Here is a 13269-nt window from a genome sequence, read left to right as displayed (position 1 = left end):
GAAAACCCAGATTTCCCCGATTCCCACAGCTTCTAACCCAATTACTAGTCCCAAATTTTAAAAATTAGTTGATTTTATTTGCAGTTTATATTTAATACAAAAAGGAAAGGATGGAGTAGAATTATTAAATCCTAGATGGGTTCTGGGAACTTCCAAAGGCGAAGCTAGCAGATCAGGACAGCCGAAGAGCAGCTGCCCCCGCAGTGTCACCAGCCTGGGCCCGAGCCACCAGCTCAGCGTCTTCCTACCCCATGTGGCATGGGCGGTGGAGTCACCTTCTGTTTAAATATAATTGATGGTGATTTTTCCCTCTCTTTTCTCCCTGCCGATCTCGAGCAGCGGGTGTGGCTCTGTGTGTGCGCAAGGCCCCAGAGGGTCCTGCAGGCCACGGCCCTCACCTCGGCGGCAGGAGAAGCAAGTGAGGGTTGAAACCCTCCTACACCTGGACCGTGCACTTCTTTATGAGCCCTCCTGCCAGGGACAGTGTGTTTGGTGACTCGGTCCCTAAAGGGGACTCCAAATCTGCTATTCAGAGTTGGCGACAGGGATGGGGAGACTGGCTGGAGGCCCAGTTCCTCCTGCTCCCAGCAGAACTCGAGAAAAAGAGCATAAGTGACAACTCCTCAGGTTGTTCCCTCCCATCCCCAGCCCCAGTGACCCGAATGCTGGCATGGGCTCCACATTAGGGCCACCGAGTAGGTGGGCTTCCAGGCAGAGGCCCCCCCAAGGCCCCGGAAGCCCCGGGCTATGCTTTCTGTCAGCCTCTTGCCCCAGCGCTGCCTCCGCCTGCTGCAGCCCCGCCCTGTCTGCTGTGCCAGGGGTGTCCCGGTCACTGTGGAGCTCCGAGCGGTGCTGCCAAGCGGTCCTGCTCACTCTCTGAGCCGCGGGGACTCACCGGCACCACCCGACAGCTGTTCCGCCCCAGGAAATCCTTCGGCCTGACCACATCCAGCCGGCCAGGCCAGGCTGCAGCCAGGGCGTCTGGGGGGAGTCCGGGAGAGAACACGAGTCTCCCCCCAGCCAGGCGAGGAAGGGGGTGCCGGGCCCACCAGCCGGCCCACACCCAGTCGCAGGCTTGTGCAACAGGTGAAAACCGGAAGTGAACAGAGGGACCGGCGGTGGCCGGACGGCGAGGCTGTGGCCCTGTGCGGGTATCAGCAGCTGTCATTTCTTCACGGTTCTCAAGGCCATCGTCTCTAGCCGGCCCCTCCCGTGGGCCCCACGCAGAGGGGCTGGTGCTGCCCCTCAGGAAGCAGCTCCCTTCATAGCTTCTCCTGTGGGCAGCCGGTCATGGCCACCTCGGTTTTGTCAGCACGTTAGCCCAGCCCCTCCTCAGGACAGCCCGCAGATCACGTGCTGTCATCTGCTGCATTTATGGCTGAGGAAACTGAGGCTAAGACGGAGGAGTCGCGAGACTGCTGTGGGACCTGGGCCCAAACTGCAGGCAGCTCAGCACCTGCCGGGCCTCTCTGCGGACTTCTGGGAGTAGGAACTGGCAGTGCCTTTGAGCCCTGCCCAGGAGCCGGGGTTGGAGCCCCCTGTAGTTCCATCATGTCACGCAGTGCAACTGTCGCAAAATGGCTCACGGGGAGCGTAGGGCCAGGTGGGCCCGTGCTGGTGCCCAGTTCTGGGTGATGTCTGTCAGGGTCCTCCTGCCTGCAGGGGTGGCCCCAACGTCCCTCACCAGCTCTCTGCACCTGCCAGCTCTCCCCCGCTCCCTGCCTCTGCCGGGGCCTTGGCTCCTTGCCTCGGGTGGCCAGGCCTGAAGGCTGTCGTGTGGCGTTTCTCGGGCTCTGCCACAGTGGGGAGCCCTGCCCCGGCCCAGGTGCTCACCACTGGATCCAAGTCTTGTGACCTTGAGTGAGGGGTTCTCACAGCTCCAGCCCCTGTAAGGAAGGGAGTGGGTCTCCCTCTGGCCTGTCCCGGGTGAGAAAGACAGATTCAATCCGTAGCCAAAGTTCTTCCAAGGTGTGTCTCAGGCACTCCTGGCCGGCTGCACTGTGAGGACAGGAAGTCCCTGTTAGATGGTGACCAGTGGGCAGATGGGCTGCTTGGTCTGGCACAGCTGTGGCAGGCTGAGCCTTGCTGGCTTCTCCTAAAGTGCTGTCCCCAAACTCTAGACCACCCGCTGCCCCTTTCTGCAGATTTCTAGGAGCAATAATTGCAATACCTTTTACGTGACCTTGACCAAATTGGGTCCAGTTAGGGAACTCGAGCGCCAGAGACAGTGATCACAAGCTCTGCAGGCCTTTTGGGCTGTGTGACTTTGTGCTGTTCAAAGGATGTGGACATACCCGTCCTCTTCTAGATCACTGCACGCAGTCGCCTGGTGTCGAAGACACGGAATTAAATATAATCCACTTCCCTCCTGTAGTTAAACATAGTTTATCTATAATTGCACCCTACCAGCTCTCCTTTAATCCCAGGCAAAATGCAACTAAGTGTTAGTGGAAGGATAGGCGGTATTCATAGACAGCAGCGTGAAGACCATGTTCTCATCCTTCCGGCTTCTGGCAGCTTCTGCGCCAAAGGTTCAAAGTAGTTTTCAACGCTTTCCTGGCATCCTAAATTTAAGCTCTGAGGAAACAATGAAGCCTGCGAGCCTGGCGCTGGAATCCATGTCTGAATTATCTTCATATCCCCGGCAGCGTTTAGCTCTGAGCTCTCGGTAAACACGTATGTGGCGTTGAACTGGACGACTAAAGAAGGTAAATTGCTGAAAGTTAAAGGCATCAGGCTGGAAGCTGGGAATACAGACGGCAATAAAGTGCTTAGTACTTGGTGGCTGGAGCTGATGCAGAGGAAGGAGGGCAGTGCAAGGAGGGAATGTGGACAGGCAGAGTCCAGGAGGGAGCGTGGAAACAGGAGTAGGCGGACGCGGAAGACCTGGGCGGTGGGGAAAGAGGGATGCAGGGAAGGAGAGGAAGACATAGGAGCAAAAAAAAGGAAGGAAAGGAGGGGAAGGGGACAGCGCAAAGCCCACCTAAGTGGGCCTGACCCAAGCTCCTTTGGGCTAATTTTCTAACTCAGAAGCCCTGACCCTCTATGACAAAATCATGCTGTCATGCTGGGTTGTAAGGCAGGCGGGAATTCTAAACTGGTGCACATGAGCCTATAGTGTTCTCACCTCCTCAAGATCATTCTTTCAAGTACATGAGCAACAGAAATGAAAATGAAAAGACAGAAAAAAGTCCTCCCTTCTGTGCTCCATTAACCAAGCTGCTTTCTCCCCTCCTCAGGATCATTCTTTCAAGTACATGAGCAACAGAAATGAAAATGAAAGGACAGAAAAAAGTCCTCCCTTCTGTGCTCCATTAACCAAGCTGCTTTCAATCCGCATCTCTTTCCTCTGAAGCGCGGGTCGCTGACCACACTCCATCTTAATTCCTCCTGCATTAAGAGAAATGACTTCACCTGCTGGCAGAAGGATCCGTGTATCCAGGGGTTCTTGTCACTGCGGTGCTTAAATTGAGCTATGTCTTGAAGTCCACATTTGTAAATCCTGTTTCTGAGAAACAGTAATAAATAAAGTAGAAGATTGAAACGGAGTCTTTGTAGAAGGCCTTTAGGAGGAAAGCCATTCTGCATCCATCCAATGGCGTGGAAGAGAATGTGCGTTTAAACTGGGAGAAGTCCCCATCTCCAGGGAGGCGGTTGGGATGCTGAAGGAAGCTCTGCTGGATTTCAGGAGGGGGAGCTTAGCTTGCTCCTCTGGGAAGGAGGGGAAGGAGGTTACCAGGAAGTCCTGGAAAAGATTAGTGGGGTGGGAGTAACATATTAAAATGCTGTCGTAGCCAGAAATCTGTGTTGTTTTGAGGCAGATTTTACCAACAGACAAAGGGCTAAAATTTGAGCTTGCATTAGTGAATGGGGTTATTAATGTAATTTCTGCATTGAAAGTTCCTCCAATGTTGCTTTTAACAATGTACATGGGTTTAAATGGCTTCCAAAGCAACTTCAATCTGATAGGAGAATCCCTGTTAATGGGAAGACACCTGAAAGACCCAGTCCAAAGGTGATGGAAGGTCACTCCCTGAGGGAAAGGACGGGGAAGCCCCCAGTACAGGGCATCCAGGTTCTGTGGGGGCTGATGCTTCTAGAACCTGGGAGGCCTCCTGACAAGTACAAAACTAGATACAAAGGCCAGGCCTTGAAAGGAGCCCGTGCCATTCAGGACTCTGGGACCGAAGCTTGCAGTGAGCCCGCCTGTGCTCGGGGTTGCTACGGGGACTGCAGGAGCACGTGTGGCCCCAGGACTCCCTGTGATCCGGAATGTCAGGAGGTTCTGGTCACACACCCACAGGGGCCCAACAGACTGTCACTTAATTCTGGGCTCCTGGACTCCCCCACACTGACCATTTTTTAAGGGTTGAGGTTTTTTATTTAAAAATGAAAAGAACAAAAAAACACCAACTTTATTTTTTTAGAGCAGCTTTAGGTTCACAGAAAAGTCGAGCAGAAGGCACGGGGGTTCCCTGCCCCACACGTGCACAGACGCCCCGTTATCACGTCCCACAGCAGTCACAGAGGTTCCAGCTGAGGCACCTGTACTGATGCATCACAGTCCCCAAGTCTGCGGTTTACACGAGGGTTCTCTCCTGGGGTTGTGCGTTCTGTGGGTTTGGGCAGAAGTATAACTTGTATTCACCATTACCGTGTCACACAGAGGATTTTCACCGCCCTAAAACCCTCTGTTCCCCTCCTGTATCCTCCCCACCCCCATCTCTTGGCAAGCACCGATCTTTTTACAGCCTCCATAGTTGGTCTTTTCCAGAATGCCGTACGGTTGGAACGCACAGTTTGTAGCCTTCTCAGACAGAGGTGAGCTTTTCTCCCCCTATATGCCAAGTGTACATGACAAAACGTAATGAAAATTCCGTCTTCGTCTTTCCTAGGAGATGTCAGTGAAATCTCCTTTTATTCCGGGTATCTGTCTGCTTTCAGGAAGCAGGTTTGCTGGATTTTATATCCGGAGATGTTATGTGTATAAGAATTCTCCCAAACCTTCTTTTCTATGTTTTAGTCAGGTGAGGTTAGGCTATGCTGCAGTAACAAACCAACCTTGAAATCTCATGGGCTTTACATATGGAAATGTATTTCCCACTCATGCTAAGCCAGCTTAACCGTTGCCTTCGGGCCTGGGAGAGGGGACAGTAACCTCTGGGAACTTCTCCATCAGGCTGATGAAGTCTTTGTGCCTGCAGGTGTGGCTCTGCGGGGGCAGCATGGAAGTCCTTCCCTGCTCGCGGGTGGCCCACATTGAGCGGAAGAAGAAGCCGTACAACAGCAACATTGGTTTCTACACCAAGAGGAACGCACTCCGGGTGGCTGAGGTCTGGATGGACGATTACAAGTCTCACGTGTACATAGCGTGGAACCTGCCGCTGGAGGTAGAGATCAACAGCCTCCCCCCACCCCAGAACAGTGATCCTTGCTGTTTGGCACGTCCCTATATCTTTAATAAGCTGATGGCTCTTCCCCAGAAATGTGCTCATACTTGGAAAATTACAAATGCATTTTGAGGGGGTTCACAGATGTCTAAGTGTCAGAATCTCTGCTTTACACCAGAACTGACACAATGGAAATCTCTAGATCCATTTACAAAGATTAGAAAGGTCATATCGTGTCAATCTCGGTTTTATGGTGTTAATCTGGTGCCCTGCTCCTAAGCATATATCATGTCCAGAAGGTTTTTGTCCGAAGATTTGGCATCAGATCCCTCATCCGCTGACACTGTGCGCCCTCCCGTGGAGCTCCCCCTGGGACACCTGCCCCTTCTGTATGCCAAGTCCCTCGGCTGTCCAGGTGCCCTCCATGTGCTGTCAGAACGTGGCCAGGGAAAAGTCCCACATTGCCACAGCCCCCCGGGAGTATCGCTCAGTGGCCGTGAACTAGCGTAGTTGAGTTGCAGCTCTGTCACTTATTAGTTATGAGGCCGTGACCAAAGCCACTCATCTTCTCTGCACAGTCAGCTGTCGGTATCCAAAGGGGCCTGGTTTCCGGGAGCCCTCTCAGAAATCAAAATCCGAGGACGCTCCAGTCCCTCACATGCATGTAACCTACATCATCCTCCCGCGTGCTTTAAATCCTCTCTAGATTATTTCTAACACCTAAGACAATGTAAATGCTGTGTAAATAGTTGTTATACTGTATTTTTTTTTATTGCTGGATTTTTTTTTTTCCCAAATATTTTCAATCTGCCGTTGGTGGACTCCACTGACGTGGAGCCTGTGCGTGCAAAGTGCTGACGGCAGCTTCTTTCCCTCAGCCGTGACGTGGGGATCCCAGCGGGTGCTCCTTCCCCGGGGACTGTGAGAACTCAGGGAGCTATCACCTGTCACGTGCTCACAGCATTGCCTGGCACGGGGCGCTGCTTGACCTCACAGCTCAGGGTGTGTCCTGCCCCTCAGACAAAGCTCGGTTTATCTTCCGAGCCAGCGCACCCCGTAGGTGTCTGAGCCGTGCCTGGGAGAGTCACCTGGAATGACGCCACGGAGCAATGGCAGCCTCGACCTTTCAGGAGGCGAGAGCCTAGAACGGCAGAAACAGGTGAATGTGTGCAAGGCCTGTGGGTGAAGATGACAACAGTGAAGAATTTGTTCATGGTTGCTACCATATTTGAAATATTTTAATACACTCTAAAGAACTGAAAACCCCCTTATAGCCACATAGCACTTTCTAGTTGTTACACTATAAGCGCTTTTATCTATTGTTTTATATTAGGAATAGATAGGTAACATTTGTGAGCACTTACTATGTCCTAGGTCCTTGATAAAAGTTCCTTGTTTGCAACATCTCATTTGATTCTCAGAACAACCTCATGACATAAGAACTTCAGCGTCCTCATCTGTAAAACATGGATTGTTAATATTTACCTATGGGGGCTCCTGTGAAGATAGAATGAAACCTAGAACAGAGCTTGGCAATTATTAAATGCTCCATAAATGCTAGCTTGATAAGAACCTGTTCTGCTGTCCATTTTACAGATGAGGAGACTGAGCTGCTGTGAAGTTAAAAGGGGCTTGTTTAAGGGTCACACACATAGCGTTTGGGCAGGGATGTGCGCTCAGCTTTTCCTGTGACCCTTCCCGGCCCTGTGGTCAGGGGGATAGAGAAGATGATTAGTATTCTGTTTTGCAGAGAGAGAGTTGTGACTTGGCGTGGTGAAGAACTCAAGTCTTTTGACTCTAGCCAGCTGCTTCCTGCATTATTGCAGACAACCTCTGGTCCCAAATGCCAGCGGTGACTGGCCGTGCTTTGTAAAAATGACCGTTCTCATGAATCGTGCTAGCGATATGAAAACAATGAGTTAGACACTGCTGCTCAGGTTTGCCTATGAAGTTTAACAAGTCTGACAATTAAAGGGCTTTTTCTTTAAAATCCCTGTTTGACAGCCAGAGCCCCGGGCTGCCATTGTCCCCGCCGGTGCCGCGTCCCCACCCACGCACAGCCATCGCTGCTGAGGCTGGGCAGCCGCATCTCGGGCGCTTTGTTTCCCGAGCCAGCGCCCAGCAGCCGCCACAGGTTCATTTCTGTAAAAGCAGAGTGAATTATTCATTAGCACGTCATTACAAGCTCTGCTATGGAAAATTATTTTCACTTCTGCATATAATGAACTTGGCGAGGAGCCAACAAAGGGGGACATGGCGCGTGTATGGGACAGAAAGACAGGAGCGGGTGTAGGCCCTGACTTTCTTGTCTTAATCAAATAATTTTTCTAATAATTGGTTCTGATGGTTACTGGGGAAGTGTGAGAGAGAAGGAACTGGGAATGTCGGTCGCTGCTATCAGAGTGTCCCAGGATCCCAGGCACGCAGAAGTGACGAGGGTGGCGGCTGGTCTGGGGCCTTGTGCTGCGCGTCCCTGACTGCGCTCGGGGAAGAGGCCGCTGTGGCCCAGGTCTAGGTGACCAGGCCGGGCTCCCTGAACCGCCCGTCCAGGGAAGCGCACAGACGTCTTCTCTCTGCAGCTTTCCCTGAAAGCGACGCCACCCGTGCCTCTCTCTGGCCCGGGCTCCACGGCCACTGACACCCTTTGCTTCCCTCTCCTTCCAGAATCCAGGAATTGACATAGGCGATGTCTCGGAGAGAAGAGCACTGAGGAAAAGTTTGAAGTGTAAGAATTTCCAGTGGTACCTGGACCACGTGTACCCAGAAATGCGAAGATACAACAATACCATCGCCTACGGGGAGGTAATTAAGACCGCGCGTGCCCTCGGGGTGGACTGCCAATTGCTGTGCTGCGCGTCACTGGGGGAAGATAGAGCCATTTGTTCATCCATTCATCCCTTCATTCATTCAGTGAGTGGTTTGGGAGGTGCGGGCTCTGACAGCAAGGCTCTCTGCTGCTACCAGGAGGAGGTGGGAACAAATGTAAGAACTGTGACAAGGGGAACAGGGACAAAAGGCCGTGGCAGTCATCTTCTCTGCCGGAGCTGTGTACAGGATGATGAGTTCTATTTGGAACGTTTTGACTTTGAGGTCCTCTGGGACCTGCAAGGGGGACGTTGAGCAGGAAGTTGGGTACACAGAGAGGCAGAGCCTCAGTGCTGGGGGCTGGGGTCACCGTCAAAGAGGAAACCTGGTCTTCTTGGGTTTTCTGTGATGAGATATCACCTTGCTAGACATTAAAGCAAATTGATTTCCCTCATTACAAATACCATACATATGCATTTGAGAAAAAATTTGAAAACAATGATAATAGCAGGGAACATTTACTGAGTGCTTTCAAAGTGCCAGGCACTATTCTAAGTGCTTTTTACATACAAATTCATTTCATCTTCACCCAATGGGATAGTAGCATTATTTCCATTTTAGTGATAAGAAAGCTGAGACTTAGAGAAATTACCTGACTTACCTAAGATCACAGCTTAAAAGTCATGAAGGCTGGGTGCGGTGGCTCACGCCTGTAATCCTAGCACTCTGGGAGGCCAGGGCGGGAGGATCGCTCGAGGTCAGGAGTTAGAGATCAGCCTGAGCAAGAGCGAGACCCTGTCTGTACTACAAAAATAGAAAGAAATTATCAGGACACCTAAAAATATATAGAAAAAATTAGCTGGGCATGGTGGCGCATGCCTGTAGTCCTAACTACTCGGGAGGCTGAGGCAGAAGGATCGCTTAAGCCCAGGAGTTTGAGGTTGCTGTGACCTAGGCTGATGCCACGGCACTCACTCTAGCCAGGACAACAGAGCGAGACTCTGTCTCCAAAAAAATAAAAAGTTATGAAGCCAGGATTGGACATAGACATTCCGACACCAAAGATAATGTGCACATTTTGATGTGTGGTCTTCTTTACTGTGTGTACATGTATATGTGTGTGTGTACACACATGTATATATTTTTACCAAAATCATGCTGTCCACAATGCCTCATAATTTGAAATTTTACTCAGTAGTATATGGACAATATCTTCCTGTGTCATTAAACATTTTTCTGCCACATCATTAATGGCTGCGTATGATTCCACTTTTGTGGATGCTGTGCTTGCTTGAGAACGTTGACATTTGTGTTGTTTCCATTTTTAAAATACCGTAAGTGCCATTGCTGACGCACCTTTCTGTAGAAACACTCATACATGTCATGCATCTGCTTCATCACCTCCTGGCAGCGCCTGTTTGGAGGTGGAATCCGTGACACCAGTCGGTGCTCTCGACCTAGCAGAGACACCCAATGGCGCCACAGTTTGCGTTTCCTTCCCAGGGCTGCCTGGGACTCCCTGTGACTACCAGGTCAAGCTGAGAAATCTGCCTTTGACTTAGAGTGTTTACATTGTTCTACAACTGCAGATTTTTCTCATTCTTTGCTTTATGCCTTTTGTAGAAAGTAAATCAACCACAGGTTAAATTGTCGGGGTGTGGAGTGTTGACCCTCCTAAGCTGGAGTTTGGAATGAATGCTCAGGTCTTGCAGGGTCTGTGTGGTGGTTGCAGATGCGTGAAGGCTCTAGAGCCAGGATTCAAATCCCAGGGGGCTGTTACCAGCTGTGTGGCTCCTCTCGGCTTCCGTTCCCTCGTCCATGGAGTGGGAGGCATGAAAGTACCTACTCTACAGGTTGTCAGGAGAATAGAATCAGCCGTGATATGTAGAGTTCGTCACTCCACATGCAACACAAGTTATTAGTAGGTCCTAACTGCCTTGTCTTTTCTTCTTTGAAATAAAAGCATGCATTTTTTTTTGTTATCAAAGATCAAAGTTAAAGGAGGCATCAAGAAATGATAGGCAGTGAACAGATTATTCTTAAGACAATTGGGTAAATTGCCTAGCTCTTGGGAAAACAAATCAATTTGGATTCTTACAGCTCACCGTATACCAAAGTACATTTCAGATGGACTATAGAATTCCATGAAAGAAAAGAAATCATGAAAGAACCATGTGGAAATAGAGATGAATCTGATCTCTGAATGGGGAAGTTCTTTCCAAGAATAAAAGCCAGGGAAGGAAATGCAAAGGAAACATGTAATGGATCTGAACTCATAAATATTAAAATCATCTATCCATCAGCTGAATAGAGAAATCATATGCCAAACCAGAAATATATATGCCACAAATACTGTAGATGAATGGACAATACCATTAATATATAATGAGCTCTGCAAATCGATATAAATAAACAATTTTATTTAAATAACAAAATAAAACATCTCAAAAGAAAAACAAAGAATAAGGAAGGTTAACACAAGAAAAAATACAAATGGTTGAAAACACATGAAAAATTTTAATTTCTTTTATAATCAAAGAAATTAAAATAAATTTTAAATACGTTGAGATAGCTTTTTTTTTTTTTCCTACCAAATGAACAAAAATTTATTTTTGGAATGTATGTTGATTACTTTGCCAGCAAGGTCTTGGTAATATGAAAAATCACATATCCTCCAGTGAAAGTGCAACTTGAAACAAGCTTTTTAAAAAGCAGTTTGAACCACATGCATTAAAAAGCTTAATGATAGTCATATTTTCTTCTCCATTCTTACCCCAAGAAAATAATCTGAAATAGGGACAAAGATTTGAGAGTAAAATTGTTCATCTCAGCGATTTGGGGGGACAAAATTTTTTTAATTTAACTTGAAGATTAGTTAAATATATTCATGGTTGGAAATATTTTGCAGCCATTAGAAATGGTGTGCACAAAAGTTTAATGACCTGAGAAAAATATTAACACTATAATGCTTATGAGGAAAAAGTCAGTATGATGAAACTAGAGTAGCTGCTATTTTAGATTAGAAGTGAGTAGAACAATAGCATGACAAAATGGAGAAGACAGTTATAATCACCTTAGGTAGTGGGACTGCTGGCAGTTTTTGTGTGGGTACTTTGTCATCTTTTTCCAATTTTCACTAATAATATGTGATAATTTTATAATTAGAAAAAAATAGTTATTTGAAAAGAAAGATTAAAAATGGAAAAATGGTAGAAGGTGGCCAGGGGTGCTTCTGTGCACAGCTCCACAGTCCGTGCACTGCACAACTCCAGGGGCTGCCATTGGCATCAACCACAATATAATTGATATCCCTGGAACTATACAGTGGGGTGGCCTTGAGGTAACATAGACATCATAGTCTGATTTTTTGGAGGAGGGAGGGCTTTTGATTTTTTACAAATTTTCCTATATTTTAAAAATAATAAATTCAATACATGCATTCTATAGGAAATATAAAGATGAAAACAAAACTTACTCTAAATCCCAGTTCCCAGATAGAATCAATGTTAACATGTTAGGGCATTTTGTTCTATTGCTCCTTCTCTACCTGCTGAGCTCACCATGTACTGAAATGCGTTTCAGATGGACTATAGCATTAAATGAAAGAAATCAAATTAATCCAATTCAGTTTGGTAACAAAATTTGCCATTATTTAGACAACTCTATATTTTAAATTTTTTATTGATACATAATAATTGTACATATTCATGGAGTACATGTTATATTTTGATACAAGCATATAACATATAATGATCAAATCAGGGTAATTGGGACATGATTCACCTGAAACATTTATCATTGCTTTATGTTGGGAACATTTGAAAACTTCTAGCTATTCTGAAATATAATAAATTATTGTTAACTATAGTTGCCCTATTGAACACTAGAACTTTTTCCTTCTATTTAACAGTATTACCCATTAACCAGTGCCTCTTCATTACCCCTTCCCACCACCCTTACCAATCTCTAGTAGCCACCATTCTATTCACTACCTCCATGAGATCAATTTTTTTTAGGTCCCATATATGAGTGTGAAAATGCAATATTTGTCTTTCTGTGCCTGGATTATTTCACTTAAAATAATGTCCTTCAGATCCACCCATGTTTCTGCAAATGATAAAGTTTCCTTCTTTTTCATGGCTAAATAATATTCCATCGTGTACATACACCACAGCTTTTTTATCCATTTGTCCCTTAAGCTGATTCCACATTTCAGCCATTGTGAATAATGCTGCAATAAACACTGAAGTGCAAACATCTTCTGGTTACATTTTATGCCTTTGCCTCACCCAAGCGAGGTTTAGAGGCATGCCCTTCCCCTCTACAATGCTCACCGTGTCTGTGACCATTAATTGTGAGTTTACCCCCCACCACCCCCCTAATCCCCGGAGAATATTACTATCCTGTGATAGACAACTCTATTTTTAATGCTCATTTCTACTGGTTCTTTTCAACACAGCCAGATCCCTGAGCTCTGAGGAAAGGAAGAAGACAGAGTGGATATCATGCTATATACATATATAGTTTGGATGATTTGTTTTTCATTTACAGTTCTATTCACGAGTCTTTCCTTGGGCCAATGACTATTTCTGGTTTGTACTCCTTGCTCTTCCCTAATTTGTGGCTACTTTGTTGTCTGGCTTTTTAAAAAGCTTTCTAATCATGTGCATTGTATATATCTTGCTCTTAATTACATTGTGGTTATTATCTCTAGTTAAAAAAAATTTTAACATCTGAGCCTCCAAAATTAAGGGTCAAGTGATATGTAATGCAAGAATTTTCACGCACTTTCCCCTGTCCTCTTCATCAACTCTTCAGTCTTTGTTAATACTGTCTTGGGTTTTAAACCCAAATATTATTAATACAGTCATCCTGATCCAGGGGGGATTGGTCTGGGACCCCCTGTGCATAACTAACGCTGCAGATGCTCAAGTCCCTTGTATAAAATGGTATAGTATTTGCACAGAATCTATGCACAGCTTCCCATGTACTTTAAGTCACCTCTAGATTGCTGGCAATACCTAATACAATGTAAACGCTATGTAAGTAGTTGTTGCACTGTATTGTTTAGGGA

At 47.1% G+C, this 13269-nt stretch overlaps 1 protein-coding gene across 1 annotated transcript in view; it reads left to right on the top strand.

Moving 5' to 3' along the window:
• The window catches only part of GALNT17 (polypeptide N-acetylgalactosaminyltransferase 17), a 381238-nt gene that overhangs the window by 341398 nt on the left and 26571 nt on the right, over nucleotides 1–13269 (top strand). Inside the window, exons 7-8 of the mRNA XM_069486333.1 lie at nucleotides 5205–5390; nucleotides 8055–8192. Of these exons, the coding sequence (XP_069342434.1) occupies nucleotides 5205–5390; nucleotides 8055–8192 (324 nt within the window). The remainder of the gene's footprint in view (nucleotides 1–5204; nucleotides 5391–8054; nucleotides 8193–13269) is intronic.

This window comes from Eulemur rufifrons, chromosome 14 (genome assembly GCF_041146395.1).
Source record: "Eulemur rufifrons isolate Redbay chromosome 14, OSU_ERuf_1, whole genome shotgun sequence".
In the NCBI taxonomy this organism is placed as follows: Eukaryota; Metazoa; Chordata; class Mammalia; order Primates; family Lemuridae; genus Eulemur; species Eulemur rufifrons.
Note: the sequence above shows the minus strand (reverse complement) of the source record. Positions and strands in the feature narration are given on the sequence as shown.